The sequence below is a fragment of the Pristis pectinata genome, chromosome 33, assembly GCF_009764475.1.
Source record: "Pristis pectinata isolate sPriPec2 chromosome 33, sPriPec2.1.pri, whole genome shotgun sequence".
NCBI classification, from domain to species: Eukaryota; Metazoa; Chordata; class Chondrichthyes; order Rhinopristiformes; family Pristidae; genus Pristis; species Pristis pectinata.
This window is the reverse complement of record NC_067437.1, coordinates 17,010,765-17,035,830: the sequence shown is the minus strand read 5'-3', so window position 1 is coordinate 17,035,830 and position 25,066 is coordinate 17,010,765. Positions and strand designations below refer to the sequence as shown.

Here is a 25,066-nt window from a genome sequence, read left to right as displayed (position 1 = left end):
TTATTCAAATGAACACTGAAACACTCAAACAAAAAAGGCGGTTCTGAATGTCAAAATTCCAAGAGGTCTTTATTTGAAGAAGATGTGATCTCCTAGCACAGAGCTTTACAGAACCAACCAGAGCACCAGCGAGGGCACTGATGTTAGAGCAACTCCCAGCTGGAATAAATTCACACGAGTGTATGAAGTGCACCACAGTAGAAGAGGCTGCACCACCACTGTCAGCTTTACTGGGATCACCCATGGTTGAGTGGTGTCTGGAGGTGGGGATTAGAGATATTTCCCCCGTGAGCTGCTTGTGAAGCTCACGAGACTTTCTATCCACTGTTTGTTGTTGATAACCGAAGTAAAACTGCAGCTTCAGTGCATCAGACTAACATTTTCAATTATTATTTATCAAGACCTTTCTGTGGACAGATACAGGTCCTCACCAGGTTCTGTTCCTGAGAACCGTCCGTAATCAGAATAGTTCTCAATCAGAAATGCGCCCGCCCGGCAATGGATTAAAATGAAAACACAGGCCAGTGTGTGGTAAATTCAGGGTGTTAACTCAATCATCCAGATTTCTCTGCAAGATACAATGCTATTAGCACGAACCGAGCCCCCACATGGGCAGAGGACGTCTACAGTCCCACAGCAGCCAGAAAATCCATCCTGCTGGTCTCTCAAACTGTACAGGCTATCCATAAGCACGGCAGTCGTAACCTGGGGAGGACCTGTTCTCATTAACACACTCTACTCAAATGGAACACAAATCAAAAGTACAAATCCCACATGCACCCTGCTCCACAGAGTCTTGGATAAGCTGCAACACCAGGTGTGGGAATCGTTTCCCTGTTCTTTGCCACTTCTCACAGCTCCAGCTCAACCTTCCCTTCCATTTGACCTGCATAAGGGACCAGCATCGGTCGAACCTCCTGCTCCAGGAACTTGATAACCTGTCAGGGCAGAAATCAAATTCAATTAAGCCCAGCACATCAGCAGCAGTCTTTGAATTTCACAAGATCTCATGGGATGCAGAGTCAAATCGTGGAAATATGCCTCTCCTCACCCAGGGAAAAGATTAACAACTTCAGTATTACAGAGAGACCAAGGTAAGAGAGGCACAACAGGAGGGCCAGACTGAGGGAAGGTCTAAACATCCCTGTGTACAGGTATAAAGGTACCATTAGGAATTATGCATTCGTGGTACGATTTAGATACGTTGTGCAAGCGTCTGCTTGTCAAGAGTTCAAGGACGTTCTATTTGCCCAGTTGCAGCAACATGAAGGAGCCTGCAGACAACACTGGCGATGGGCACGGGGTGTTGCTGCTTCAGGCGGCAGCGTGACAGGCACTCAAACTGAGGGGGAGAGAGAACAGGGTTCTCTAGGTAGCACAGTGACAAGGGCAGCTGTGGGCGTGTTGGGTACAGAGAGGAGTTTGAAAAGAACAAGCAGACTCGGCAGTGAGCCGTGTGGAATGTGTGGTGGTATTCTTGAAGTGATATTATAACACAGTGCCACAGTGAGGGGCGTGGGGGACACCAGTGGGTCCCAGTGAGGGGGGGGGGGGCTGGGGGGGAAAACACCTGTGGTGACAGTGAGGGGTGTGCAGGGCGCCAGTGGGTCCCACCGTGAGGGGTGTGGGGGGCACCAGTTGGTCCCAGCGCAGGGCAGCAGGCAGTGTTACCCTGCACCACAAACAACCACTTTGCTGGGAGCCAGGCGTCCGCTCTCACCTGCCGGGGGGCACACCCAACGAAGGACTTGGGGTCGAGCAGGGTCTGCAGCTGCTCGTGGATCGGGCTGAAGTAGGAGTCCTCCTTTATTCTGCTGATCAGATCGTTGTCGCCTCCCTCCTGTTTGACCACGGCTGCTGCCTGCTGGGAGAGGACACGGATCCGCTCGTGGCAATCCTGCAGGAGACGGCACAGACAGAAATCACAGGCAGGGTTATCACAGTGACACTGGAGACAATGCAGCCACAGGGCAGCTAAATCAGGTCACAAATGCCCAACTCACGTACAGTCCGTACACGTGAACGAGCGTCGGGGAGTCCGGCAGGATGGATGTGCTGGCAGCTGTGGGGCTGCAGGCACCTTCTGCTGTGTGGGAGCTCGGCTCGTGGCCGCATTTCTGACTTGTTCTCCGGAACGGAACCCTGCCCGAACCTGGGTTTGCAGATTGAATGGTGTCCGCTGATACCCCATTCACAGGGGACACCCTCCCACTGCACAGGCAGCCCGACACCCACGCAGCCTGTGTGGCCCAGGCGCTGCTGCTGTACCCTGCACCCCTCAGTCTGCTGCTCACTGCTGCATTAGCGAGGTCACCCTGACTCTGCACTCACAGACCTAGCTGCTCCTTTAGCCCACAGCAGCCGGCAGAGTGGCCACAGGCTTCCCAGAGACAGGACAAGCAACTTGGTGCAGGGAGTTGCTGAGACCGACACAGTTGGCATGACAGGGAGCAGCCCAACAATGCTGGCAGCACTGTGAACCTGACACCGATATAACCAGCACCGTTACAATCTGCATTTCCACTGTACAACTTCTGCACCATCGCACCTCTCCTCAAACTACTGAAGTCACCCAAAAATCTGCACAGCTACAGAATTACCAAACCGTAACAGGTGTGAACTGTTCTCCCCACCCACCTCACCCCAACACAGGTGAGACAGTTGCCTGTTCTCCACTGACATTCAGGAGACGATCTGACCCACAACGTCCTGTCTCCTCACATACGCATTGGAAGTCTCCTCCAATCCCCGACCCATCCCACCGTTGACCAGTCCCTTCCCCTGACCCATCCCACCGCTGACCAGTCCCTTCCCCTGACCCATCCCACCGCTGACCAGTCCCTTCCCCTGACCCATCCCACCGCTGACCAGTCCCTTCCCCTGACCCATCCCACCGCTGACCAGTCCCTTCCCCTGACCCATCCCACCACTGACCAGTCCCTTCCCCTGACCCGTGTCACCACTGACCAGTCCCTTCCCCTGACCCGTGTCACCACTGACCGGTCCCTTTCTCCTGACCCATCCCACCACTGACCAGTCCCTTCCCCTGACCCATCCCACCACTGACCAGTCCCTTCCCCTGACCCATCCCACCACTGACCAGTCCCTTCCCCTGACCCATCCCACCACTGACCAGTCCCTTCCCCTGACCCATCCCACCACTGACCAGTCCCTTTCTCCTGACCCGTGTCACCACTGACCAGTCCCTTCCCCTGACCCATCCCACCACTGACCAGTCCCTTCCCCTGACCCATCCCACCACTGACCAGTCCCTTCCCCTGACCCATCCCACCACTGACCAGTCCCTTTCTCCTGACCCGTGTCACCACTGACCAGTCCCTTCCCCTGACCCATCCCACCACTGACCAGTCCCTTCCCCTGACCCATCCCACCACTGACCAGTCCCTTTCTCCTGACCCGTGTCACCACTGACCTGCCTGTTGCCGCCGGCCTTCACCATGGCCATGATGATGTTCTCGGTCACCATGAACGGCAGCTCCTGACGGATGTGGCGTTCAATTACCTGCAACAGAAGATCACACAGCGATGGGAGCCCAGGGCAGGCAAAGCGTGCAGAGTGTGGGGCTGGGGTTGGAGGGGGAGGAGGGTGAGCACAGAGAAGGTGATGAGTATGGGGCTGGGGGCAAGATGAATCTGACCTTGGGCGGAGAGGGGGAGAACCAGATCTGCAGGGAGCTGTTCTGCACAGATGTACACCGAACATGCACCCCGTTGATAAGCTTAGGCCATCCACAGCAGAACAAGTTGATACCAGGAAATCCCCGGTTAAAGCAGAGCAGTGACATAGTCTTCATTTGTGCCTCGTGCACACGTGTACCCCGTGTGCAACTGTTCCTCGCAGATGCTCCATCACCGTCCCACCCACCAGCTGTTGAACGTCCTCATTTTCTTCTTCTCACATCACAAGATGCCCAATTTACTTCTAATAATTACGCAGAGTCTAAGATTTTATAGTTAATCGTGAGGAATGAAACTTAATTTTGATTATCATGTTTCCTCAGTACTTTAATGTTACAATCCGTTGCCTTAAAACAAAACGTTCTCCATTTCCTTTAAAAGAGTAACAGCTGTCCTATTCTGTCTGGCTCTTGTTCCAATCTCCTGAACTCCTTCTCAGCTGGTCTAATTCAATCCTATGGGGCTCTATGTTTTAGCGTTGACACAAGCTGGCCTTACCACTTACAACACAGCTTAAATGCTCAGAAACAGGAAGAGTTGCGGTCGCCTTCAGAGCAGAAGATAATTTGGGATTGCCCCCACAGATTAGGTTCAAAGATCTCCCTCCTCTAAGGACATGAAGAGAATTCACTGACTGTAGGGACCCTATACAGCACCGGTTGCAAATGCACTGCAGAATCTCAAATTCACATGACAATGCTGGGTGGGACCATCAGCTTTGAGGACAGACTTCCATTCACCGGACCAGTCATACAGCCGCAGCAGCACCTTAGCTAAATGGAGACACAAGAGGTTGTAGATGTTGGAACCCAGAGCAAAACAATCTGCTGGAGGAACTCGGCGGGTCGAGCAGCATCCGTGGGGGGGGGAAGGAATTGTTGACATTTCAACTTCAGGATCCAGATGCAGAGCCTCGACCCAGAACAATGACAATTCCTTTCTCACCTCAGATGCTGTTCGACCCGCTGAGTCCCCCCAGCAGTTTGTTTTATCTCCTTGACCAAGTGCCCTGGTTCCTCACAGAGATCATACCTTTGGGTAAACCACCAGCCCCTCCGTGATGTTCTGGAGTGTGCTCAGGATAACATCTGCAGTGAGGAACGACTCTGGCAGACAGATGCGTCTGAAGGGAGGGGGGAGAGAGAGAGAGAGAGAGAGAGGGCAGTGGTGAGGTTTAAACGTTGGGTGCGAGTGTTTGTGTTCCGATGGGGAGTGACGGGGTGGGGCGGCGTGCGGTCACCTGTTGGCACTGTCATCCAGGGTTCGCTCGAACCACTGCACGCCGGCAGTCTGCAGGGGGTCCAGGACCAGCGTCATGAGGTGGCGAGCCAGGCTGCAACAACGCTCACTGCGCATAGGGTTCCTCTTGTAGGGCATCGCGCTGGAGCCTGCAAACAGCGAGCGCTGGTGAACGGGCTGCCCCTCAACCCTGGCCACCCCCCCGCCACACCTCCCCCCCTCAACCACCGCCCCCTTGTTCCCCACCTGTGACCAGATGAGGACTCCCCAAGCAGGAAGCTGCACTGCACCATCTGGACAAGCCGTCCTGTCCATTCTGGGACTTTCTGGGGCAGGGCTGGCTGCTCCGGTGGAGCCACACCATGTCAGAGGAACACACTTGGACACCACCCCACCGTGCCCCCCCACCGAACCCTGCCCCCACCCCTCGCGGGGGCTCCACACTGCCCCAGGCCCTTCTCACCACCACGTTACTCACCAATCTGCTCCTTCTCAAAGGGCTCCTCAATCTCCTTCAGGTTTGCCAGCAGACGGATATCGGTGCAGATCTGTAAAGGTGCACTGGGTTATTGGTCACAGAAACAGGCCCTTCGGCCCAACTGGTCCACGCTGACCAAGATTCCCATCTAGGCTGGCCCCATTTGCCAGCATTTGGCCGATATCCCTCTAAACGTTTCCCATCCATGTACCTGTCCAACTGTCTTTTAAATGATGTTAATGTACCTGCCTCACCCATTTCCTCTGGCAGCTCCTTCCATATACTGACCACCCTCTGGGTGAAAAAGTTGCCCCTCAGGTTCCTGTTAAATCCCTCCCCACTCCCGTACTCAGCCAAACCCCTGCTCCCAACGGCTCGGTCCTACTGACACCCACTGCCCCACTCACCCACCTCGACGGGACGGAGCAGCTCCGAAACCGGCTGCCCCGCCAACACGGAGCGTCGTGTGGGACACAGTCCTCGCCTTCCTTCCCACCGACACCGTTTGCTGGGACAGGAAAAAATCCCACGGTGAAACTGAGCTCCAGGGAGCCAACATTTCCCAGGCCGAGCTCTCCCGTTTGCCCCTGGGGACTCCTGCCCCAGACCTCCAGCACAGACCTGCTTCACTCAGCAGGCTGGCCCTCACTCAGCGACTGGCACAGTGTGCGGCTCTCAGCAGCTCCTGGCAACTGCCCCCTCACCAACCACCCACAATACCAGGGCTTGACGCCATCCCTATCCCCTCACTCCACACCCCAACCCCACAGTCCATCAGTCACCCTCTCCTCATCCCCTGTACTGCCCCCACAACCTGCCACCCACCCTCCCCCACCAGCAGTCACCCTCGCTCCTGCACCCCCAGTGCATACCAAGCAGATACTCCACTGACCTTGTGCACTGTTGCCCCAAGGCTCGAGAGGACGGCCAACGAGTCGACGTCCACTTTGCGACTGTACGTCTGTCCTGTCACCATGTAGGTCCTGAGGGAAAAGGGCACTGTAACCTTAAAGTGATTTCCCCTGATCTGCGAAAACGCTGCCCGACTGAGCTGGAGGCGGCAGGTGTGAGAACAGTTCCTGCTCCTCTAACCTCACGTGGGAGGGGTGGAACCAGAAAGGGCCGGGGAGAGCGGACACTGTCTGCAGGAGGAGGGGGAGAGTGAGGGCGGAGGTACTGATCACACGGGGATGGAGGAAACTCTGACAATCTCCTAAAGAAGCACAGTCCAAAGTATCCTGACTGGTTGCACCACGGCCTGGTACAGCAGTTCCAACGCACAGGAACGCAAGAGGCTGCAGGCAGTAGTGGACACAGCCCAGTCCGTCACGGGCACAGCCCTCCCCACCACTGACAGCATCTGGGTCATGCCCCCTTCTTGCTGCTGCCATCGGGCAGAAGCCTAAAGTCCCACACCACCAGGTTCAGGAACACCGACCGGCACAACCCTAACCCTACCCCAGCAATGGAACACTAAAGACCACTGAGGGCACGGACCACCAGACTGAAGGACAGCTTCTACCCCACTGTGATAAGACTATTGAACTGTTCCCTTATACAATGAGATGGACTATGACCTCATGATCTACCTTGTTGTGACCTTGCACCTTATTGCACTGCACTTTCTCTGTAGCTGTGACACTTTACTCTGTACTGTTATTGTTTTTACCTGTACTACATCAATTCACTCTGTACTAACTCAATGTAACTGCACTGTGTAATGAATTGACCTGTACGATGGGTTTGTGAGACAAGTTTTTCACTGGACCTCGGTACACGTGACGATCATGAACCAACACCTCTTGCACTACCATGGACTTGTCTGTATTGTTTTCTTTCTGCACTCTGTCTTGTTTGACACATCTTGTTTTCGCTGTCACGTGTAATTTATACACTACATTATGACATAAGTAACAAAGTAATATACAGTTAATTATACACAAGGCACAGTGTACATATTATGGTACAGATACGTTTTTCATTGTACCTGTACCTCACCGTACTTGTCCACACGACAATAAACTCGACTTGACTGAACTTGACGAGGAGCAAGAGTCGACAGTAGCGGCAAACATGCTGCCTGCCTGGTGGATGCATTAGCACAGACACACTGATCACAGGGGGAGAAGCAAGATCAGACACAGTTCACAGGGAGGGTCAGTCTGGGAAGGGTGGGGCGAGAGGGCTGCTTGCGAGTGGGAGCACTGACCACAGGTGGACAAGGGACCACGGACATTACCGGCTGATGGACGATAACTCACTGTTTAAATCCTGCCATCTCAGTCACCAGGTGATCGAGCTCATCGACCTGAAAAAGAGGGAGCCAGCGGGAGAGTAAGAATTGGAGCAGCACGCTGAGGAAGGAATCGCCACGCTGCAGGCACGCGTAGTGGGCCGCTCAGGGAGTGTGGGGTTAGAGGAAACTCACAGAAAAGCAGCACTAGCACAGAGCAACTGGGCGAATGGCCTGTTCCCACACTGCACATTTTCAGTGATAAGATCTACCAAGGAAGTCTATAGAAAATGGAGATGATTTAGGAAAGACTTATTTCAGATAAATATTTTTTAAAAAAAGCAAACGCATGCACTTATAAAAACCATCTCACAAACAGGTTGCCTTGAAATGTTTCACTGCCAATTTAGTGCTTCTGAATTACACTCAGTGTTACACTGTGGTAATGAGCACATTAATGTGGTACAGGTCATCCCCAGCTTACAAACGCCTGACTTGCATACAGCCCATACGTACGAGCGAGCGTTTGGGAGACCGGCAGGATGGATTCACCAGCTGCTGCAGGCATCTTCTGCCGTGTGGGAACTCGGCTCGCAGCAGACGATGCATTTCTGACTTGCAAACTGTCCGGGTTACAAACAGTTCACAGGAACAGAACCCTGCTGTAACCTGGGGAGGACCTGTAGCGAGGGTGATCACTAAGGTTTTAATGCTTAGGAGAATAAAGTCTGGACAGGGTGTTGGGGAGAACAAGCCTCCTCTTCATCAGAGTAATGCAGAACGATCATCCAAAAGAAAGTGAGTTTGTCTGCCCAGGTATCTGCAGAGGTCTCCAAACCTTCTAGTGCAGAAGGAAGACCCTATCCTGCTGACCAACTACTGACACAGGGTTCTAAAACCTTAGATTGCCCCCAGGGTGTCGAAGCACAGTCCATACCAACACGGAGCAGATCAGATAGGTTGATAAGAAGTTCAGCCGTAAAACAACCAGATGGCATTCAAATACTGTTCCACCCAACTGGGCTGAGCTGTTCAAGCTCACGCGACCTTGCTGCACCTTAGAGTACTATGTAAGGAATTAGGTGATGTCAAGCAGAGGTGTTGCTCAGTCCACAGAGGGGCCGGGTGGGTTGGACAGAGTCCTGGGGCTGCTACAACCACTCACCTTGCTGTAGTCTCCCTCGAAGAGTTGCAGGAAGCTGGCCTGGGTGCCCGTTGTTCCCTTCACCCCCCGGAATCGCAGCTCATTCCGGGCACGTTCCAGGTTCCTCAGGTCCATGCAGAGGTCCTGGATCCAGAGACAACAACGCTTCCCAACGGTGGTCAGCTGGGCTGGCCTGGTCAATGGGAGAGCAGAGTCCTCTGAACAAACCAATCACATCACACGATGCCCCAAACCCACTGACCGCAGAAGAAGCGTTGGGGGAAGGGGTGGGTGGCAAGGTGCCAGGGCTTTTAAAAATAATGGGGGGGGGGGGGGGGGGGGGGGGGGGGGGGGGGAGCATCTTGGGACGAGGCAACAGGAGATCCAGGATCAAGAGGCCTGGGGCCTGGGAGAGGGAAGGGGGTTCAGACAATAGGGGGAGGGGGTAAAGAGGAGAGATGGAGCCAAGGGGCTGTGGAAGAACAGGGGCGAGGGAGGTTGGAGGATGGCAGAAGAGAGGTGAGTTGAACCAGGACAAGGGTGGAGTCACCTGAAATTGGCAGGCTGGAGACGGGACAGAGTTTCAGGAGCAGGTGGGACCTGGGGGTGGGGTGGGGAAGGGGGCATGTTCCAGGAGAGAATTCTCGGCAGAGGGAGAGTGAGAACAGGGTGGGGACACAGTAACGGACAGCCGGGCATGTGAGAATTTTAATTGCAGAATCACAGCCATAAGATGGGACATCACCAACAGCAGCAGACCCCAGCAGGCTGAGGAAACACGGCAGGGATGCCAGCTCTCGGAACGGTCACTTACTGGTAGTGAGTGAAGCCGAGGGTCGGGAGAGCAGCGTGCTGCTGGGCAAAGTCTGCCAGGCGACCAATGACTCGAGCCAACTGCAGCAGAGGGATTGAGAGAGTCAGTCAAAGCAGCTCACACTCCGCAAAGGAGAAACTGCAGCCACCAACGTTTAAACAGCCTCACCTTGAGCAGGAGGATGTCAAAACCATCACGGAGAACAATCAAATCCTGGCGGGGAGAGAGTCAATCATTAATGAAGTACCACCAAGCCAAGGCGAGTTCATGAGGCATGACATCGGTGCTTAAGAGGCCACAGTAAGGGGAAGGACAAGAATGCTATATTTAGAGGTAATGCTGCCGGCACAGAATGAACAGACCAGTTGCAAGCATGACAGAAATCACCAGCTTGAACTTATATTGCACTTTAACACAACAAACATTAAAGTATCCCAAGTCCTTCACAGAGGCATGGCCAAACAAAACCACAACGACAATACAGACTAATTGGCAGGAAGATGGGGCCCTGGGAGTACATGTGTATAAATCCTTGAGAGAGGCAGGGCATGTTGAGGGAGTGGTTAGGAAAGCCAATGGGATCCTGAGTGAGATTCATAAGCAAAAGCACAGAGCACAAAAGCAGAGGTTATATTGAAAGTGTATATATAAAAGAAAACACGGTTACACTACAACTGGAGCAGCGCACACAATTCTGATCACCACCCACGTTAGGAAGGTGAAAGCTCTGGGCAGGTTTACTGGAATGGTTCCCGGGATCTCTTCCGTATGGTTGGTCTGGGGTTGTTCTTGGAGCAAAGGAGACGGAGGGGATTTAGTCAAGGGAGATCAAAGAGTAAATGGAAGGAACAGATTTAAAGGTTTGGCCCAAAAAAAAAACAGGGATACAAGGGAAGGCTTTTATTTTTCCACACTGCAGATAGTTATGGCCCAGAATTCGCTGCTGATAAATGAAGTAGAAACAATCAGTCAGGACTTTCATAAGTAAACAATTATAACTGTTTAATTACAATTACAATACTTAAAAGACATTTGGACAGGTACATGGATAGGAAAGGTTCAGAGGGATATGGGCTAAATGAGACTGACTCAGGTAGGCAACCTGGTCGGCATGGACGTGTTGGGCTGAAGGGCCCGTTTCCGTGATGCAGAACTTTGATTCTAAGTAAACTGGATTGGCACTTGGGAATGTACTCAGCAGGACTACAGGGAAAGAGCAAGGGGATGAGATTGACAGATTTCTCTACAAGGAGCCAGCACAAACTCGGTGGGTCATATGGCAAACTCCTGTGCCTCTGTCGTTCTCCGACTCCACTTTAGGAGAAATATAAAACCCTAATTAATGGGATAGGCCTGAAGAAATACTGTAAAAGGGGGAGAATTGGAGAGACGAATGTATAGAGAGGAGCCCAGAGCTAAAGGTCTCGACAGGACTGGAGGACTATCACCGAGGGCTGCAGGGCTGGAGATACAGCAAAGCATTCCACAAGGGATGCGAGACAAGATGACGATCTCAAAATGAAGCACAGTCCTGTCACTTCAATTCTCCCACTCCCACCGATATATCAGTCTGTGGTCTCCTGCATTTCACAATGAGGCCCTACATAATGGAATCACAGTGAGACACAGCACGGATCCCTCAGCCCACTGAGTCCACACCGACCATCAACCACCTGTTGGCACAAATCCTACATTTACCCCATTTTTATTCCCCCTACAGTCCACCACCCACCCTCCACTCTAGGAGTCAGCGGCCAATTAACCGACCAACCCGCACATCTCTGCGATGCGGGAGGAAGCCGGAGCACCCGGGGGAAACCCATGCAGTCACAGGGAGAACGTGCAAACTCCTCACAGGCAGCACCTGAGGTCAGAATTGAAGCCAGGTCTCTGGCAGCTGCACCATGTACTAATTAAAAAAAGTTCTCTTAAAAGCATTTTAATGACTCTGCACCTTGTACACACTGTACCTTTCACACCATTTCTATCCCTGCAGTTGAAATCCCCTACTATTAACCTCCCTGTTCCTTGAATTTCCTCACAGAAACCTCCCTCTATGTTTTCCCTACTTCCTCTCACTTTTTTTTCTGGGGGGGGGGGGTAGGTATCCATCATTCATTCCCAACATTTCCATGTTTGATCACTTCCAGTACGCTGCTGTTCTACTGTGGCAGAAAGGGTGTGCGGCACTCAGGAGTGGCAATGCTGCATGGCATAAGTATGGAATGGGTGGTAGCTGCTCCTGCAGCAGCCTGGCAAAGTTACACCAGCTGGTTACGCTGACGGATGGCTCCCAGTGGAAGAATCCTGTCATTTCCATCCCCTGATCTCTCCCCGTAGCCCTGCAAACTATTCTCCTTCAAGTTCCGATCCAATTCCATTTTGCAAGTCCTGGCTGACAACTACTCACAACATAAAAACCTTGCTTTGAATGCCATCCGTACAGGTCATTTCATCACGTGTGGTCGTGTTATATCATCTAACCGTGTTGTCCCCAGCATAGCAGGTGGTGGCTCCAAGGTGTACGATAGCAGCAGCCTTTGGGCAGCAATGAGCAAACGTGTGCACGTGGGCCATCACGTCATGGCAAAGCCTCTCGTCCTCCTCATATCCCCATTGCACCGTTCACCCTAGACTTTAAATCTGTGTCCCCATAGCAGTGTGACAGACTTGGGTGCACTGCTATGCCATTTCAGGGGACAGTTAAGAGTCAATACAATTGTGTAGAATCACAGACAAACCAAACTTTGCAAGGATGACAGATTTCCTTCTCTGAAAGACATCAGCAGACCAGAGAGATTTTTTATAATAATCTCGCAGTTTTATGGTCACCATTACCACCTGTTTGCTTCAGATATCTTTAATGGTGGAATTCAAAACCATGTCTCCAGATTAATAGCACAGTAAGGCTGCTATCTTAGTAGGATGGGAGATGTAAAGGAAGCTCTATTTTGCATCTAACTTGCACTGTCCCTTCCCTGGGGATCTGAGGGGGAAGTTTTTCCACAGAGCTAGTGGTTGGTGTCTGGAATGTACTGCCTGAAAAGGTGATTGGAGCAGACTCTCACGACTTTTAAGAAGCATTTAGACATGTACTTTGAGTTGCCAAGGCACAGAAGGCCACTGACCTAATTCAGGTAAATGGGATGTGTAGACAGGTACAATGGATTGCATGGACACGGTGGCCTGAAGCTCTTTCTGTGCTGTACAACTATGTGGCAGTGGGAGGGTGCAGTAGGTTAAGTGGTAAATTGGTTTATTTTAGAAACATAGAAAACCTACAGCACAATTCAGGCCCTTCGGCCCACAAAGCTGTGCCGAACATGCCCCTACCCTAGAAATTACTAGGCTTACCCATAGCCCTCTTATTTTTCTCAGCTCCACGTCTCTTAAAACACACTATTATATCCGCCTCCACCACCGTTGCCAGCAGCCCATTCCACACAGTCACCGTGTATGACACTGTGTAAAAAAAAACTTACCCCTGACATCTCCTCTGTACCTACTCCCGAGCACCTTAAACCTATGTCCTCTTGTGGTCACCATTTCAGCCCTGGGGAAAAGCCTCTGACTATCCACCTGATCAGTGCCTCTCATCATCTTATACACCTCTATCAGGTCCCCCCTCATCCTCTGTCGCTCCAAGGAGAAAAGGCCGAGTTGGGCCTTTTCAAGACCGAGGTACAGCGAAAAACCTTGCTTTGAATGCCATCCATACAGGTCATTTTGTCACATGTGGGTGTGTTATATCATCTAACCGTGTTGTCCCCAACATAACACGAGGTGGCTCCAAGGTGTATGATAGCAGCAGCCTTTGGGCAGCAATGAGCAAACGTGTGCACGTGGGCCATCACATCATGGCGAAGCCTCTTCTCCTCTTCAGCAGCCATCTTAAAATCAATGTTTTCCAGGTTTGACTCCATTTCCTGGAGCTGTTCTTCTGTGATCGGCAATCCCAACATCTGCAGAGACAGACACGTGAGAACTAGGTGAGAAGTGAACCGAAGCAACCCACACCCCATCGCAGAGTACACAGGGGGCAGAGGATGACAGCATTCAGAGAAGGTTCAGGGGAGATTTAACCTTCCAAATTGTCAAAGATTCTGATAATGTACCCACATTGAAACTATTTCCTCTGGCAAGTGGATCAGAAGCCAAATATAATTATTTGGCGAAGAACTAAAGGGGCAGGATGAAAATTTGAAGACCACAGAATGGTCACAACACAGAAGGAGGTCATTCCGAGTAGGTAGTTAAAACCTGGAACTCAATACTTGAAAGGGCTGGAAAACCAGAGCCTACAGGAATGTTCAAAAGGCAGCTTGGACATTGGAAAAAAATTGCTGGGGATAAGGACCATCTTGAAGATCTCTTTCAAAGAGCCAGCATAGTCACAATGGGCCAAATGGCCTCCTATGCTGTTGTCAGATTTTACTATTTAGCAGGCATGGTAGTGTAGCAGTTAGTGTAACGCTTTACAGCGGCAGTGTTCAAATCCGGCCACTGTCTGTAAGGAATTTGTACATTCTCCGTGACTGTGTGCGTTTCCTCCAGGTGCTCCGGTTTCCTCCCACATTCCAAAGGCGTACTGGTTAGGAAGTTGTGGGCATGCTATGTTGGTGCCGGAAGTGTGGCGACACTTGCGGGCTGCCCCCAGAACACTCTACGCAAAAGATGTATTTCACTGTGTGTTTCGATGTACATGTGACTAATAAAGAAATCTTATCTTATCTTATCAACCAGTTTACAGATTTTGGTCTATAACCAACACAGTTTTGCTTCTTGATGACCTTAACATTTATAACAAAAATCTCAGGTGCTGAAATTTTCTGATGTACCCCTATAACACACCCACAACCTACAGGGGAAAGAGTTTAAAATTTTCACTACCAGTTGTGCAAGCACTGTCTGACATGGCAACCAAATGACACAATTCCAATTTAAAAGATATGTTCCCACGTCCAGAACTTTCTCTCACCCCTATCCCAGAGAAAAGTTTCTCCAATGTACTGTAATAAATCCTTTAATCACATTAAGTTCAGTTAGCTCATCCTTCAATCCTTTAAATCAAGGGACTACCAATCCAATGGATGCAACATCTTCAAACATTAACCCCTTTAACCTAGGTATTGTTATGGTGAATAAGAGGTCCAATCCCTTCAAGGCTAATACATCTTCAGGCAATCAGAGTTTTAATCTATGGCCAACACATACTTTTCCTGTGGTCTAAATGGAGATATAAACCAGTCTGAAATGTTTGCATGACTCTACAAACAGAGTGACCGAACACATTTATCACTGCAGCCAGCAGCACCTCCATCATCTGACAGAGCCAGATTTCACCCCCCTCCCCACCACACTCCTCGCAGCCTGCTCAAACAAACAAAGCTACAATTTCTCCAAAAACAGTCTCCAACTGAATTCTGCAGCAGGAAAGCACATTGGAGTTCTGCAGTACTGATTGAAATGTTGATCCAGTGGGGCCCATCTCAAACACAGTCAGCTCCCAACTTCAGCCTCTCCCTTGGAATACATACAATTAAATTCTTGTCAGTCCAGTAACTGAATTAGAGAAATCACAAGACAGGAAATTAAATTAATATAAAACAAGGAGGACGTTCAAGCGAAGAAGGACAGGGAACATTGATTAAGGGGCGCGTGAATTTAAGGAAAAAACGAGGTTGAAGAAATCAGAAAGGTGTGTGGGGATGGGGGCAGTGGTGACAGGTTTCAACAGGCCAGCAGAGAAGGGTGAACAAACTAAATATCTCTCCTCCTCTGGTGTCAGCGTAGACCTAACACAAATTCTGCCTAAACTCAGAGCTCACCAGCACTTGCCCCCAACAACTCACCCCCCCAACATTCCTCCCTCCCCCCCCCAACCACCTGAGCCTCTCACCACGTTCTGCCTGACCGCCCTCGGCCCTCCCCCTGATCCCACCTTCCTCCCTGACCCCATGCCCACCCCCGTCTACCCCTCCTCCCACCCCAACCCCTATGCCCACTCCCCCCTCCCCAACCGCCACGGCCAATCCAGACACCATGCCCGACCACCTACCCCATGCCCGCCCCCCCCTCCGACCCCCATGGCCATCCCAGGACCCATGACCCCCACCCCTCACAACCCCACACCTGTTCCCCCCTCCTCATGCCCCCTCACCCCCACCCCCCGACCCCAATGCCCGCCCCCTCACCCCTGACCCCAATGCCCGCCCCCTCACCCGACCCCAATGCCCACCCCCTCACCTCCCTTCCCCCGACCCCAATGCCCGCCCCCTCACCCCTGACCCCAATGCCCACCCCCTCACCTCCCTTCCCCCGACCCCAATGCCCGCCCCCTCACCCCTGACCCCAATGCCCACCCCCTCACCTCCCTTCCCCCGACCCCAATGCCCGCCCCCTCACCCCTGACCCCAATGCCCACCCCCTCACCTCCCTTCCCCCGACCCCAATGCCCGCCCCCTCACCCCTGACCCCAATGCCCACCCCCTCACCTCCCTTCCCCCGACCCCAATGCCTGCCCCCTCACCCTCCGACCCCATGCCCGCCCCCCTCCAGGGAGTGACCCCCGACCTCTCACCTTCTCGCCTCTGGCCAGGTAGAGCCAGAGCCGGCGCCACGTGTTGAACTTCTTCGCCTCGCTGAAGTTGAAGGCCATCTCGGGGGACGAGTAGCGGCTGACGAGGGGCGAGCGGTAGCGCCCGAGCTCCGCGTCGCCCTGCTCCCCGCCCGCCAGCGCCATGTCTCCCTCCCGCCGCACGGAATACGGCAGCCCCCCCCCCCCCCCACTCCGTGCGACACTGGGGCGTGGCTCCCGGCCGCGGCGGCCGCTGATTGGCGGAGGCTCAGCCAATGGGCTCCGCCGGGCCGCGGTCCATTCACACATCCCGGGTACGGCCGCCACCACGTGGTTCCCAGCGGGACCCGGCCCGCCACCCGGCCCACGGGCAGCCCTCGGGGTGACAGCGCCCGGACCACCGCCGGGTCTGCGTACCGAACCTCGGGGTGTCACCCCCGCAGCTCCTTGGGGTTGACCCGCGTTTATCAGTCTTTCCCTGGGCACCGATGCTCAGTACAAGGGGGCATGGGTTTAAAGCAATGGGCGGGAAGCTCAAGGGTGATGCCAGAGGGAGGTTTCCCCCCAGAGAGGGGTCGGGGCGCGGAATGTGCTGCCTGGGGCGGTGGTGAGGCGGGTACACTGGTCAAATTCAAGGGATTGCTGGATAATATGGAGGAACTTAAAACAGAGGGATATGTGGAAGGGGTTAGGCGAGGTTTAAAGGTCTGTGGGTTGTACTGTTCTATGTAACCTCACCAATAATACTTTTTTTGGCTATTCTGTTCATCACTCTCACTGGACACTTGGTTTTCTGGCAGACAGACGCAAAGTAGAGCTCATCAGCAACACGGGAACATTTATGGAGGGAGATAGACGGGTGGAGACCCTTCATCTGGATGTTCCATACTTGTGTTGCTTCAGATTCCAGCATCTGCAGTCCCTTGTGTCTCTGTTTACTTCATCTTGCCACTGCCTAATTCTCCTTTCTCTGTAAGGGATCCCCATCTGCCTCCACTTTTCCTTTTTATTTACCAATAGTAAATCAGTTTTTGGTGTGCACACACCAGGTAGCAACTCTGCCTTCAGATCTACCAAAAGGGTACCGGTCAACTAGATGCTCCCTGACACTGGCAGAGCTGAACGGCACTCTCCACCAGCTCAGGGTAAGTCCCTGGAGCTGGTTGGGCTGAGCATAAGAGCTCTTCAGAGCTTTCTGGGATATCCTGGGGGAAAGCCTGGTGAGCAGAGGTTGACAAATTTGGTTCTGTGCAGGCTGGACATGGAAGTCAGTCTCTTGGCAGACACAGGTGAGCCAGGGTAGAGAGTGTTGCATACAGCAGCCCTATGCAGATTTTTAGGCTGCTTCATGGACTCCCAGGTTGCTGGTACTATCTGCAGTCTTTACATGTCACGTGTACAGAATACGTGAAATTGCAGTCTCCTTTGAATATTTGAAGGGGCAACTCCCTGAGTTCTGACTACACTTCAGGCCCACACTCCCAAGCTTTGGGCATTCAGTGCAGTTGGGGGTGGGGGGGGGGTTGATGGGGCAGGTCAGGCATTGGGGAACCCCCTTGCTGTTCTGTGCCTAAGCCTGGCCAAGGTGGTTTGTCCATCTTCTGAGACTGTGTTTGTGCCTGGAGAGGGAGCACAGGTCTGCTAGAGGCCTTTCAGGTCCAATGGCATCTCTAGGGGCTTGACACCAAGGTCAATATTTTAAGCTACTGTTGTTGTTCCTAACAGTTATTTAAAAATATTCACAAACAGGGGCCTGTAGATAAAGGTGAACAGGGTTACAGAGCAAAGCTCCCTCTACACTATCCCTTCAAACACTCTCAAGGCAAGGTTAGGACAGGTTACGTACAGGGTAAAACTTCCTCTACACTTTGCCAATTGGGACCACATCAAGATTGCAAGTTGGTCAAACTAGCGGCACTTTGGTGCCGGGGGCTTCAGTTGCCATAAATTCAGGTGCACAGAGAGGGACTAACCTTCATTACACATTTCAGATGCGATACCTGTCCTAACATCATTGTTCCTGGCTCTCCATCAGCACATTTTTGAAAAGCCCACCCAGACCAGTGACCCCTGCATTTTCCATGCTGCATTGGTGAGCGAACAGGAAAGGCCAGGTCTTGAGCCCGTCCCTCTTGGCTTTCTGCAGTTACTGCACAACTGCTTTAAGTGACCGGTCACTTCTGTGTGTGTGTGTGTGTGTGTGTGTGTGTGTGTGTGTGTACGCGTGCGCGAGAGAGCGTGTGTCTGTTCTCCTCTTTAAATTAGAAAGGTTAAATCTTTCACAATCCAGCACCAGAAGTTTATTAAACCACAATACAAATCAAACAGTTCTGCATCAATTTGTCACCATTTCTGCAGACGGTGTGTTCAGGCTGGCCTCTGTACCATGCAGTAGACTATTACCCAGAGTCAGCTCTAAGCAAAAAAGTGCAACCTGCCCAGTGCCCTTCACCCTGCAGACTCCAGTGATCACGCTGGCAACTCACCTTACACACTGGTTGCCCAGCAGCATGTGGATAATTGGTCTGGAGGAAACAGTTGAATCTCTCTCTTTGGTGAGAGCTCACTCTGACTATACAAGCCTCACTGTCCTGAGCCATGCATCACTGCAGGCACTAAATGTGCTCGTCTTTGCTACAGCCAGCAAATATTCAACAGCTTTGCGGCACTTGCCACTGCACGGCAGACAGATGCAGGATGAGCTGTTCTGTGTTCAGAGGGAGCGAAGAACTGGTAGGGCTGTCCCTCACACCCCTCTACTGAGACACGCCTCAACCTAGTGAACATGGTAACTACATACATAAACAACTGGTACACTTTGATGATAAAAGGTGCTGTGAACGATAGGATTGCAGATCATGAGTAACAGGTCTGGAGAACTCAGCGAGCTGCCTCCTCCCTCTCCCCTGAACGATGATCCAGCAGATTTTAGTTCAGATATCCCCCACCCACCCCCACCCTCCCCTAGCAGACAAGATGCTCCATGCATCAGGTTGGTCTGGAGCTGAACGATGAGGACCAGCTCTATCCTCCCCAGCGATGGGCCACAGACTGCGAGTCTGCATGTGCTGCCACATTCCCTCCCCAAGGACAATCCTTTAACCCCCTCCTCCACCAGCACCTCCCGCTCAGGGAGTCAGGTCCATTATATTTTCCCTGGAACTGGTGGCGGCAGCATTCCTGGCATTCCACCGGACATCCCTGTGTTCGGACCCAGTAGGATCTGTGAATAAAAAACATCCGATTAGGAAATAAACAATACACAACACATTCAGACGCAGAACAGCAGCCCCATCCCCACCCTGAACCAAGCCAGCTGGTCCAACCCCCCCCCCCCACCCCCTTCACCCATCCACTGTGCCCCTGTGGGTTTCCAATCACTATCATTCTCCCTACTAGGGTTCCGATTGTCCATGTTGAACTCTCCTGAGAGGAAAACTGTTCTCTTGTGACGCTGACAAGGGATGTCATTCTTGCCCATAAAAGCAACAGAGGTTGTGGGGGTTGAGGAGTCAGGATCAGCAAACTCTGCAGCAGTCACACAGGAGACCCTGGGGACGTCATCACCCAGTTTACCCAATGCCCTGTCCCACATGGTGACCAGACCACTGTGGAGACTGTGGCTGAAGAAAGGGTAAGAACAAACCCCTCGATGTTTGCCCAGTCCACGAGGTCCTGCCCTGAACAACAGGTCCTGCTGGTGGGACCAGTGGTGACAGGCAGGTTTCCCGCTGGCACCAACTGCAACTTCCAACAGCTCCTTCAATGAACTGCTGCAGACAAAGTGGGCTGTAATTTTCAAAGCATCACCAACCATGCCCTGGTCTCCCTCCTAGGTTTTATTCTCTTTATAGACAGGCGCCCTAGGTACAGAAAGGATCCCCAAATGAAGCTGATACTGTGAAGACCAGAGAGGGTGTATAGGGAGGAACTAAGTCCATTTTCCCAACTTAGGGAAATTCTGCCCTCTGAAATTTTAGTCTCAACATCTAGCTTTTTGGAAAAGCAAGGTGGTTTTTGTGTATTCTATGAATATCCAGGAGCGCTGCTGGTCTGGATTGAAGGTTAGATTTCGGGAATGCCTCACCAGCCGATCCAGTGCTAGTTTCTTTTCCCCGATCCATCAGTTAATCTCATTTCACACAATGTCCATGGTTACAGGAGACAGGCTGGCCAACTGGGCCTGAGCCGCTCCCGGGCAGGAGGCAGGCACTTGCTGTGAGTTCACCCACAACCACTCCTTTTACGCTGCGGTACAACGTTGGCCATTCCACTCCCTGCACAGCTGAGCCCTGGACCCTCCAGCTGTGCCCACTCTCCCTCCCCTGAGGCCATTCCAAACACTGTGGGCCGAGTTTCTTCTCTGTTCTCCCCTCCACATCTGGGCCCAGCATCCCCCTTCATCCCCCCTACCCAGGGCCCAGCCCTCACCTGTCTCTGTTGCTGGATCTGTTGTTGCTCCAATTGTAGCTTTTCAGTTTCAAACACCACTGGTAGAACGAGGATCATGAAGGACGTGGTCCCCACCCACAGGGCTGAGCGAGTGAAACTACAAAACACATCATCAGCTCCATATCACAGCCCAGTCGACTCTGTCCCCACCACCCCAACAGTCTCCGCCCGCCCTCCACCCCCCACCGCCCCGACAGTCTCCGCTTCCCTCCCTGCCCCGAGCCCGGCAGACATGGTCTGGTCTCGCCACTTCAACACCATTACCCAAACTGTTCCACTTTCCTGAGCAATTTGGTGCATGAATCTTCTGTTACTAAGATCCAGACAAGAGTAGAACATAGAACACTACAGCACAGTACAGGCCTTTCTGCCCACAATGTTGTGCCAACATTTTATCCTGCTCTAAGATCAATCTAACCCTTCCCTCCCACATAGCCCCCTATTTTTCTATCACTCATGTGTCTATCTAAGAGTCTCTTAAATGTCCCTAATGTATCTGCCCCCACAACTCTGCCAGCAGTGCGTTCCACACACCCCCTTATACTCTCCTCCAATCACCTTAAAATTATGTCCCCTCGTGTTAGCCATTGTCACCCTGGGAAAAAGTCTCTGACTGTCCACTTGATCTATGCCTCTTATCATCTTGTACACCTCTATCAAGTCACCTCTCATCCTCCTTCAAAGAGAAAAGCCCTAGCTCACTCACCCTATCCTCATAAGACGTGCTCTCCAATCCAGGCAGCATCCTGGTAAATCTCCTCTGCACCCTCTCTAAAGCTTCCACATCCTTCCTATAACAAGATGACCAGAACTGAACACAATACTCCATGTGGTCTAACCAGAGTTCTACAGAGCTGCAACATTACCTCGCAGCTCTTAAACTCAATACCCCGACTAATGAAGGCCAACGCACCATATGCCTTCTTAACAACCCTATCGACCTGTGTGGCAAACCTTGAGGGATCTATGGACGTGGACCCCAAGATCCCTCTGTTCCTCACATGGTGAATTTTTCCCATCAACTCTCCTTGCGATCACCTCAAAAGGTTAAATTAGTTTAATCAAACTTCACCTTCCCAGAACAATTCCATGCAGACTCTGATCAATCTTTACTGAAAATCTGCTGTGCCCCAAAGAAGTTTACCCAGACTCTACCTGCTTGGACCTCTTCTCCTCCTTTAAACAAACCACTTGAGCCACCTGTCAGCCAAGGAGGGTTATATTTTCTCTCTTCCTTCTTTCAGGATCTTGGCATACAGTCTGTCAGGGTCTAGCAACTCGTCTATTCTTAAAGATGCCACACCATTAATATGTCTCCCTCTATCTGAACGCTAGTATCTGTATCATTCTCCTCTTCCATGAAGGCCAAATCCATTCCACTGCTGTGATATTGATTTACCTTCCAGTAGCAGTTTCCAATCTACTTTAACTAAATTGGACCTCAGCATAAATGTTCTTTCCCCAATTTAAAACCTTTACACCTGGTCCTTTTCCACAACAATACTAAATCAAACTAAATTATGACCCAAAACCTCAATTCCTCTTCCCCTGTGCCACCGATGCTGCTCACCCTGCTGAGTTCCTCTAGCAGAATGTGTGTTGCTCCAGATTCCAGCATGTGCAGTCTCGTGTCTCTGAATCATTAACCACAATGCTCTCCCCACTCCTCCTGCACCTCTTTCCATTTGCCTAGGTTCACCTCCTGTACCCTTCACTCTGCTGCTGTCACTGTTAGTGCTCAGGTGCTTGATATCCCCAACGTATGCTTTGCCAATTTCAGATACCACATCGCACTGCCTGCTTCACACCTGTAGAGCTTTTTGGCCAACGTCAGTGAGCAGCTTGCGGCTATCCCCGAGGCATTTCGCATTCCCTCAGGGAACATCTCTGTCAAACCCCACAGTCGTTCTGCCAAGGATTCATCCAGCTGAAAGCACAAAGAAGATAAGCAGAATTAAACCTTCATCAGTAGTGCAGTGCAGTGCTAAGATTGTAACACTGACAATCTCAGCGCTCAGTTGAAAAATAGGTAGCTTGTGCAAATCCTTGAGGAGGTCACAGAAATGCAATGCTCTGTGTTCCTGCTATTCAGTGCTGAGTGCAACCAGCTACCCAACACGATGACCAAAATCCACACAAAGTGCTGGAGGAACTCAACAGGTCAGGCAGCATCTGTGGAGGAAAACAGTCGACGTTTCAGGTTGAGACCCCTCATCAGGACCCGAGACGTCGGCTGTTTATTTCCCTCCACAGATGCTGCCTGACCTGCTGAGCTCCTCCAGCACTTCGTGTGTGTTGCTCCAGACTCCAGCGTCTGTGTCACTGAATGTTGACTGAGCCACCCGGAGTCAGGACCACGGCCGCTGACACACACTCCAATCCAAGGTCCATCTCCTTCCCCGCAGCAACACTGGTTAAACACTTTAATGCCGCAAGGAACTACACCAGGCTCGTCTTTGCAGCAAACCGCAGACAGACGGTCGCCAGGGCAGGTTTCAGGGGGGAGGGAGTTCCGAAGTTTCGGGCCGCCACCGGTGACACCGGGGGATGAGGGGAGAGTGGAGCGGGAGGGGCCGGGGGAGGGGGGCTCGGGGTCAGGGCCCGGCCGCTGCCTCCCGAGGGCGGGGAGGGCTCCGGCGGCCGGGCCGAGGGGCCGCGCTGGGTAGTGGGGCCGGGGCCGGGACCGGGCAGGGCGTGGGGGCGGGGGGGGGGGGGGGGAGCGGGGACGGGGCCCACGCAGCAGCCGGGGGCTGGACCGGGGCCCGGGGGGGGGGGGGGGGTTGGGGGCCGGGGCCGGGCCGGGGGTGGGGGGAGCGGGGACGGGGCCGGGCCGGGGCGGCGGGGGGGCCGGGGCGGGGGAGTGGGGGGGGGAGCGGGGACGGGGCCCACGCAGCGGCCGGGGGCTGGACCGGGGCCCGGGGGGGGGTTGGGGGCCGGGGCCGGGCCGGGGGTGGGGGGAGCGGGGACGGGGCCGGGCCGGGGCGGCGGGGGGGGGGGGGGGCCGGGGGAGGGGGGGGGGAGCGGGGACGGGGCCCACGCAGCGGCCGGGGGCTGGACCGGGGTCACGGAACTTCAGCTCCCGGCTGCGGCCCACAGCTCGCCCCGGGACCAGGGCCGGTACCGGACACAACCCCCTGCCCCGGCTCCTCACATCGTCGTCATCATCGTCCTCGATTTCATCGGCCGCCTCCAGTCGCCGCTCCGCGCTCGGCTCCGCCGCCATCCGACCGCCGCCGCGCTCCCCGCCCCGGCCCCGGCCCCGGCCCCGCGCCTGCGCACCGCCGGCATCCCCGCCACCTACCGGCCGGAGGAACATACAGCAGCCGGCATCCGCGCCACCTGTCGGCCGGAGGAACGGGCAGCAGCGCCGCTGGTCCGACCGAGGAGGGTGGGCGGGGGGGGGGACCAGGGACTGGCCACGCTGGAACCTGGAGCAACAAATAATCTGCTGAGGAATTCAGCGGGTCGAGCAGCATCTGGGGCGGGGGGGGGGGGGGGGGGGGGGGGGGTAGGGGGTGATTGGAATTGTCAACATTTTGGGTCGAGATCCTGCCTCAGGACTGAGAGTGACTGTGTTCTGTGGGGTTTTGTAGGTATCTGGGGTCTGTATCAACCTGAATGAAGGGCACAGGTTGAACATGATGCAAAACCAGACGGCAGTGTGGGCTGTGAGGAGGATCCAGAGAGATGACAGGGGCTGTAGACAGGCTGAGTGAACAGATGAGGAATGTAATGTGACAACATTTGAGCTGCCTCGGTGTGTGTCCCTGGGAACAGCCCCGAGATCAGAGAGTCCACTGTTACGCAGGTGGTAGGGACAAACATCGACAAGGGCCCTTTTGCAGACCTTCTTGGCAAACGTACAGTCCACAGAGAGTTAGGCAATTGTTTCCTCCGCACCACAGCCACTTCGAGGGCAGTGTGTGGCGGGACTGAGGTCCCAACTGTGCAGGAAGGATGTGACGGGGACGGACTCTCTCGGTGCCAGCCAAGTGAGGTTTTGGTGCCTGTTGGTGAGTTCTGGCGATGAGGCATTCTGCCAAAAGACTTCTTCAGTCTGCTTCGAGAAGAATCCCACAGGATCTCCTTCTCCCACGGGGTCTGCAGGGCGTTCCATGCTGACCACTGCCTGATGGGCTTGTGGTCAAAGGAGTTGTTCACAGAAATGTCTCCACAAAGGACAGGTAGTGTGGCCAGTCCAACTGAATGGAACATTGCACACAATGAGACCAGACCCGTCCTTCGTAATGGAGGGGACCTTGGTGTTTGTGTTTGTGTTCTCAGGCTCTGATGCAGCCACGCACAGAGGTGGTCGTCAGGATGAGGGTGATGTTGGGTACACTCCCCCACCCCCCCCCAACCACTCTTGTTTTAAGGGGACTTGTGCATCTCGACACATTGGATGGAAGATGTCTCAGGAGACTCTCAGT

The 25,066-nt window shown here is 53.2% G+C and overlaps 2 protein-coding genes across 2 annotated transcripts; both read right to left on the bottom strand.

The window, feature by feature from the left end:
* Positions 1–41: 41 nt before the first annotated feature.
* Positions 42–16,369, bottom strand: adsl (adenylosuccinate lyase). Its single transcript, XM_052043037.1, has 13 exons — positions 16,188–16,369; positions 13,366–13,569; positions 9,776–9,820; positions 9,608–9,687; positions 8,815–8,986; positions 7,678–7,724; positions 6,309–6,399; positions 5,417–5,486; positions 4,940–5,087; positions 4,732–4,822; positions 3,434–3,523; positions 1,721–1,897; positions 42–938 (listed from the first exon to the last, which is right to left on the bottom strand). The coding sequence occupies exons 1-13, from the start codon at positions 16,347–16,349 to the stop codon at positions 852–854; spliced, it is 1,464 nt and encodes a 487-aa protein (XP_051898997.1). The 5' UTR covers positions 16,350–16,369; the 3' UTR covers positions 42–851.
* A 2,092-nt stretch (positions 16,370–18,461) lies between these two features.
* Positions 18,462–24,753, bottom strand: tomm22 (translocase of outer mitochondrial membrane 22 homolog (yeast)). The gene is made up of 5 exons (XM_052042858.1): positions 24,611–24,753; positions 23,788–24,064; positions 22,445–22,563; positions 20,616–20,733; positions 18,462–19,407 (listed from the first exon to the last, which is right to left on the bottom strand). Exons 1-5 carry the CDS (start codon positions 24,751–24,753, stop codon positions 19,330–19,332), a joined length of 735 nt encoding a protein of 244 aa, XP_051898818.1. The 3' UTR covers positions 18,462–19,329.
* Positions 24,754–25,066: the final 313 nt, after the last annotated feature.

What these genes read in the sequence shown, in the direction of transcription:
- adsl (XM_052043037.1), bottom strand. Translation starts at nt 16,349, where the DNA reads ATGGCGCTGGCGGGCGGGGAGCAGGGCGACGCGGAGCTCGGGCGCTAC. An exon ending in GGCTGGTGGTTTACCCAAAG is followed by an intron (nt 3,524 to 4,731) that starts GTATGATCTCTG and finishes CTTCTGTTGCAG; the next exon opens with GTAATTGAACGCCACATCCG. An exon ending in AGGCCGGCGGCAACAGGCAG is followed by an intron (nt 1,898 to 3,433) that starts GTCAGTGGTGAC and finishes CGTCTCCTGCAG; the next exon opens with GATTGCCACGAGCGGATCCG.
- tomm22 (XM_052042858.1), bottom strand. Translation starts at nt 24,753, where the DNA reads ATGGAACGCCCTGCAGACCCCGTGGGAGAAGGAGATCCTGTGGGATTC. An exon ending in AGGACGATGATGACGACGAT is followed by an intron (nt 22,564 to 23,787) that starts GTGAGGAGCCGG and finishes TTGTGCTTTCAG; the next exon opens with CTGGATGAATCCTTGGCAGA. An exon ending in TTGGCCAAAAAGCTCTACAG is followed by an intron (nt 20,734 to 22,444) that starts GTGTGAAGCAGG and finishes TGTGTTTTGTAG; the next exon opens with TTTCACTCGCTCAGCCCTGT.